Source organism: Adelges cooleyi, unplaced genomic scaffold, assembly GCF_023614345.1.
Source record: "Adelges cooleyi isolate 19-005CV unplaced genomic scaffold, UGA_ACOO_1.1 ACOO_flye_CR_arks_rails_tigmint_CR_PRNA_2, whole genome shotgun sequence".
Lineage (NCBI taxonomy): Eukaryota > Metazoa > Arthropoda > Insecta > Hemiptera > Adelgidae > Adelges > Adelges cooleyi.
In genome coordinates this window covers 12,557,252-12,564,016 of record NW_026095860.1, presented here as the reverse complement: position 1 = coordinate 12,564,016, position 6,765 = coordinate 12,557,252, and the positions used below count along the sequence as shown (strand labels likewise).

General features: G+C 28.0%; 1 protein-coding gene across 2 annotated transcripts; it reads left to right on the top strand.

The window, feature by feature from the left end:
- The first annotated feature begins 244 nt into the window (after positions 1-244).
- LOC126833306 (UNC93-like protein MFSD11) lies at positions 245-4,677 on the top strand. 2 transcript variants are annotated; one of them, XM_050564562.1, is made up of 10 exons: positions 245-470; positions 575-697; positions 2,003-2,172; positions 2,246-2,422; positions 2,491-2,759; positions 2,868-2,993; positions 3,060-3,249; positions 3,329-3,464; positions 4,005-4,135; positions 4,437-4,677. In XM_050564562.1, the coding sequence occupies exons 2-10, from the start codon at positions 611-613 to the stop codon at positions 4,450-4,452; spliced, it is 1,302 nt and encodes a 433-aa protein (XP_050420519.1). In that variant the 5' UTR covers positions 245-470; positions 575-610; the 3' UTR covers positions 4,453-4,677. The 2 variants fall into 2 exon arrangements, with proteins under 2 accessions (XP_050420519.1, XP_050420517.1); XM_050564560.1 differs by having other exon boundaries at positions 246-697; positions 4,437-4,676.
- Positions 4,678-6,765: the final 2,088 nt, after the last annotated feature.

Sequence of the window (6,765 nt, the reverse complement as noted above, 5' to 3'; positions counted from 1 at the left end):
CAATTTTGTATTTAAATGTACATATTAATATAATTTGTTTAAATAATTCTTAGGCTTATGAGCAATGTTGATTTGGGAACCCACGTGTGCACTTATTTTGGGTTTCTGTTATCATACATTGAGTGAAAACAGTCGACGTGTTCATGTGTGTACCATTGAGTAAATAATATACTGGTGTATTCTCTGGTGGATTTACCTTGGTTACATTATAATAATATTTGAAAAAAAGATAAAAGTGATAACCAGTAGATGTTACTATCATACTTTTTGTGTTCCGGCAAAACAGTACCTATTTTGTAATGTTATCTTTTCAAGACTTTTGCCCATATTAATAATAATTTGATTGGTGGTATTATAATACTTGTATGATTTATTACACCCCTCCATATTTTAGAAAAGAACGAGAAGACAGCAGTGCTGCAGACTGCAGTTTATATACTTACAGTGAACGTGAAGTGTTGACGTGAAACGTTTTTATCAATATTTTTTATTATTTTTTATTTTAACTAATATTATAAAAGTTGTTAAATAAACGCCAAGTATGTCATAATATTGTTATTGGTTTTTATTGCAGAATTTTTGTTAGCTAAAGGTGACAATTACTAACAAAATGGACAGGAGATTATGCAATGTAAGCCTTTTGGGCTTGTCGTTCATGTTCGTTTTTACGGCATTTCAAACGATGGGAAATATTGAAGTAAGCAAATAAAATATTTAAAAAAATCAAGTATTCAACTGTTACTGCTCAAAGTTTTGCAAAAAAACTACTCTCCTGTTAATACTAATTTTATTTTCTCTATTGTGGATTTTTGACATGTATATTATATATCTTTTGACTGGGGTCAATACGAAACTCTGTGCGTGCATCACGCTGAATGTTACCGAGGAAAATTTGTGTGTGTTATTTTGAGCGGTTGTAAGTAGTTATATATTAGAGATAAAAGATAAGGTACTCCAAATTAGATACACCTAATTAGGTACTCCTAATTAGGTACTCCATAATATAAGTATAATCATGTAGTTTAACGAGCCATGGAGGCCCAACGCTGCCATCATGAGATGGTTTCTTGACGAATTCGCTTCCGGGATGGGTCGTCAATCCGTTGCCGGAGAGAGGATGGCGGTTCCTTTTCACCGAACAATTGCTCGCCTAGCAAACTGAGCGCCTGTGACCGAGTTTTAAAAAATAATATAGGGTATAAAAGGATATATTAGGATATAAGGATATAACAATATATATATATATATGTATATAAGGATAGCCAAATTAAATTGTTAGGTAGGCACTTGATTACTGGTGAACCACGGAAATTTATTTATGAGAAATGTTAAATATTGATAAATCGTTTAAGGCCAGATATTATAAAACGTTTGGCCAGAACATATAATTAAGACTATACTAGCATCATATATCGCAAGGAAATTATAGATCGGAAATAATCATACAATTATCATGACATAATCATGTATTGATGTATTTGCATGAAGTGTAGATACTCTTAAGTTTTTTTTTCTTTAGCTTTGTATCCCAAATCAAAAATTTGGTCACTCCTGGTTCCAAAGTTATAGTTAAATGAATTTTGGCAATACAAATTATTTTGATTCACAAACAAATTAAATTTCTTATTACTTACTCACAACCAACACATAAAAATCCATAGGTGTGTTAAAAAAAAAATGTCTAAAAGGGTTAGTCAAATTTGATATTATGTGCAAAAAATTGCCGAGTTTTTCACTATCATCGCTGCATTGTCTCTCAGCTCCCGCTCGTATGTATGACTAGCATAACTTTTAAACCAGCGAAGTCGAAGATGTCTAATTCTACCTTTGAAATTAGTATGAGAATTACTATAAATAAGTTTTAAAAAATTGGCGTGTGGTAAATTTTACATTAACATTTTGAAAATAATCATTATTAATGCATATAAAACCAAACTACATGTGTTATACTTAATTGACATTAATAAATTTGTTAAATAAACTTTGCTATATTTTTTTTTAGAAAACTGTACTGAAAAGTATTCAAAATGATTTTCCGTCGTTTACTGGTGACGGGTACACAAGCTTGGCCATCATTTATGGATTTTTTGCATTATGCAACTGGATATCACCGTCAATCATAAGTTTCGCTGGGTCTAGAATGTCCATGTTTGTCGGAGCGTGTTGTTACACGTAAGTGAATTACAATTTACTAAAAATGTAAATTTTGAATTCATACCATTAACATAAAAAAAATTTATTTTAGCTTATTCTTAGTATCATTTCTTTGGCCAACGACTATGTTGCTATACCTGATGTCCGCCTTGATTGGATTCGGAGCGTCCATTATTTGGACAGGTCAAGGAACTTACCTTACGTTAAACTCAGACTCCACGACTATGTCTAGGAACTCTGGAATATTTTGGGCATTGTTGCAATCGAGGTAGAAACGAGATCTTTAATTATTGTACTGTGTCCCGTCATTCACTTGGCTTTATATTTTTTGTTTAGTATGTTTTTGGGAAACACATTTGTGTTTTTTGTGCTCCATGACAAAACTAATTTGGATGCATCTACTAGAACGTTATTGTTCACTGTCTTAATCAGTGTCTGCTTTTTGGGCACAATCATGTTTTTGGTCTTGCGATCGCCCGTAAGCTCCGAAGGGAATGAAAACGAACAAGGAATACCTCTTAGCGTAGTTAAAGAAATGAAAAATTCATTTGCGCTTTTTTTAACCGAAGACATGTGTCTATTAAACATGTCATTCTTTTTTACAGGTGAATCATTAATGTTAACAAAAGTGATCACTTTGATAAGTTATGACAAATATGTTGTGTTTAAATTACTTAAATAATTACGATGGTTTTTTCAAAAATGTTTTGCAGGGTTACATTTATCATTTTATAGCGGCGTCTACAGTTCCAGCATTGGATTCACTACAGCAATAGGACCTAACAGTAAACAGTTGGTCGGTCTATCGGGTATCTTTATTGGTGTCGGAGAAATCTTAGGTAGTTTTTTAAATAACTGTTATAATTTAAACAAATGATTTTTAATACATTGTTTTTTGTTATTAGGCGGATTTCTGTTTAGTATTTTGGGTAAAAAAGCCACTACTACCGAAGTTGGGTCTAAAGGCTTTGGTCATTCGGCAGTGATTGCACTCGGATTTGTTACCAATATTGTTGCGTATGGATTAATTTTCATTAATTTACCAAATGAATCTCCGTTTGGCGATACGAGTGCCAAATCTTTTATCGAACCCAAGTAAGTGATCTTTTAGTAAAATAATTAATTACTTAATTAATAATTAATCCATTTAATTTAATTAATTTTATTATTACAGTCAGTATATTGCGATATTGTGTAGTTTTCTCTTGGGTTTTGGCGATAGTTGTTTTAACACACAAATTTATAACGTAATCGGAAAAAAATATTCCGAAAACAGTGCACCGGCAATGGCTTTGTTCAAGTTTATGCAAGTAAGAATAAGAATATCTATATTATAATATTCTGTCAATGCGCGAAAATCAGTTTTTGATGGCCATATATTCAAAATAATGAATTTATTGATTTCCAAAGCTTTATAACTGTTAAAGTACTGTAAAATTTAGATAATATGCATTTATAAATTGATTTTCTTAGTTAAACTGATGCATCACAAATTTTAAAATGTTTCCAAGAATATGGCTTTGTGCGACCGTTAATTATTTTTTTTAAATACTTACGTCGAGGAAATATTAAAACAAAAAATGTATATCTATTATGTTTCATTTAAAGTAAAGTTTTATAATTTGAATACATTTTTTCTAAAGTTCTACAATTTGTTGTATAAAAAAGTATTATATTGTAATACTATTTCACTGCCTAAATTATACAATACTTCAACAGCTTAAGCTACTGAAACAAAAATAGATTTATTTCAACGATTTTTGACCATGTAAAACTGACTTTTGTCTACCGTGCATTGGTTCCATACACATTTTGTAATTTGTATTTGTGGTTAAACATTGTTATTATAGTCGATAGCTGCTGCCATTAGTTTCTTCTACAGCAATCACTTTGGAATGTACGTGCAATTATCGTTGTTAGTGATCACGTTGATTATGGGCACGTTATCATTCTTTAAAGTCGATAAATCTCTTGATGATCGGTGAGACATTTTAAAACCTCGCAATTACCAATCTAAAAAAATTTGATTATTAAAAATAAGTTTATTATTATTTGTCTTAAACATTATACATACATACCAATTTTTTGAGAGTAGTCATACTCGGAAAAAAAAATGTAGTGTATTTATTTAGTTTTATTTTATAGCAAATATTTGACATTTTATTAATGTTGTGATTATTATTAAGCATTCCGTGTGCCAAATGTGCGTTACCGTTTTATTTGAACAACAAATTGTTAATTTTTTATTAATATATTTTTTTCTACTAAAATTGTTTATCTAGATACAAAGAAATTTAGTATGAAATTGGCCAATTAATTTGGAATTGAACAACCAATCAACTTTTATGTGCAATATTTATTCTTTATTATTTTATACTTCTAAGAATCGTTTAATGATGGCCAATGTAAAATATATATTATATTTTTATATTGATATCAATTTGTTATATTGGTATAATATTTTTATTATATTATTGTGATAATTACATTTTTAGAAAACAAACAATATTTTATCAATACTTCAAATTTGTCAAAATACAAATAGTACTCATAGTTTTTTTTTTACTTACAGTTTTTTTGTGTAATTGAATTGCATAATAAACTTAAATTTTTATGTAAACACAATATTGTGTCAATTGTTTTGATAAAGATGAAACATACGATAATATTTACAAATTTTGGATGAAGTATTGATAAAATGTTGATTTTAAGTATGATTTATCATTCATATCATTGCTCATTAACCATTTTTTTTTTTTTTTTTGTAAAATGTATTTACACACTGTATTTATGTTACATAATGATGTTTATGTGTATTATGTGCCATTCCAAGAACATTATATTTATTTATTAACAATTATTATAGTCACGTTATGATCAATTTTGTACCAAGTTGAAATGTTTATATATAGTTCATAAAACTGTGCGTGACACTAAGAAGGTCAGAAAAAAATATAAGTCAATCTGTCAATTTAAACTCATAGATAGAATATGACAATATTAACTATGACTTGTGAATAAAATTCTATGTAAAACATAAAATACAAATAACGCTCTTTTGCCAAACTGGACGATAAAAATTATTCAATAATTAATATAAATATAAACAATTTTATAGGCAATAAATCGTGTATATAATTGTATTAAAAAATCAAGAATGTATTTTGCATCTTCTTTTTGTCTGTTAAAAAAACAATATGGAAATAGGACGACTTACCAATGTTTTTTTTATTAATAAAATGCTCAGTTAAAAAAAAGCTTTATTACAAATCATTTTAGGCTATATATTTTAACTGTGCACTAAATATATTATTATTAGCTCTTACTATCTTGCTGGGATACAACATGGAGTGAACGATTATAATATTATGTAATAATTATAAAGTGATATTTTTATCATTTTAATATATGTATTTTTGTAGTGAAATTAGGTTTATTACCATGTAATCTTGTTCTATTGTTATTTTTTATTAGGTTATTGGCGATAACATTCAGGAGTATGTAAATCAAGATTAGAAAAGACAGTAGGTGACTAAAAAAAAAAATAAAAAATATGCATGTAAATGATAAATATATATACTAGAGTTAAAAGGTAATATCTAGAAGAGTTAAAAACTGTAGGCCAATTGTTTATAATTTAGTAAACCAGCCACTTCCAAACCAGGTCTTGAGTCTTCACATTGCCCTATTAAGATACCCAGCTAATACTTAACTTGACTCTTGATTACAAGTTAAAGATTCATGAAACTTTCAATGGAAATTAAACTCCAAAATATAAAATACATATTCCAATATCATCGTTAATATAATATTTTAGACTTATATTTATTTGTTTGTGCTATCTTCATGGAATGTTGATGTTAACTCGAGTGAGTTTGAAAAAAGTGTAAAGCTCCAAATCAAATATGATCAGTTATGAAGTTAAGTTTATGATGTAAAATGAACAGGTACTTAAATACAACAAAAAACAAATTAAAAATTTAATTAAAAACGGTTTTATTTACCTTGTTAACGTTTTAATATTATCCAGCCTTACAAGCATGTACTTTGGAAGTTATCAGTATTGTATATTAAATTTACCACATATAAACACTAATGTAAAATAGAGTAGATTTGACTTTTTAGTTTGTTAAAAAATTTGCAACTTAAAATAATGATATATGCTTAAATTACATATATTAGTTATTACATTTTATAATGTAGTTAATAGGTTTGACAAGACACGTTCAACTACTTTATTATAACAATTAAAATCTAGCCCAAATATAAAAATATAATTTTTACCAATATATTAAACGATTGCTCAATATTATTATTATTATACTAGACTAACTGTTGGACTGTAAAATTACTTATTTGAATCTATTTAAAAACTCACAATAATAAAAATAATAACAAAAGTTTTAAAAAATAATATAAATTTTATTTATATTATTGTACGCCTTAAAACGCCTAAAAAGCAACATAATGGGCGTTTCTGTTTATTGTATTGTAATCTAATATCGTTGTAGTTTCAAGGAGAAGAAGCTATTGAAGTATTGTATATTGAGCAGACTGTCCTTCAGCGATAACTTCGGACATATTAACCTAATCGAAGGTAATGAATGAAGA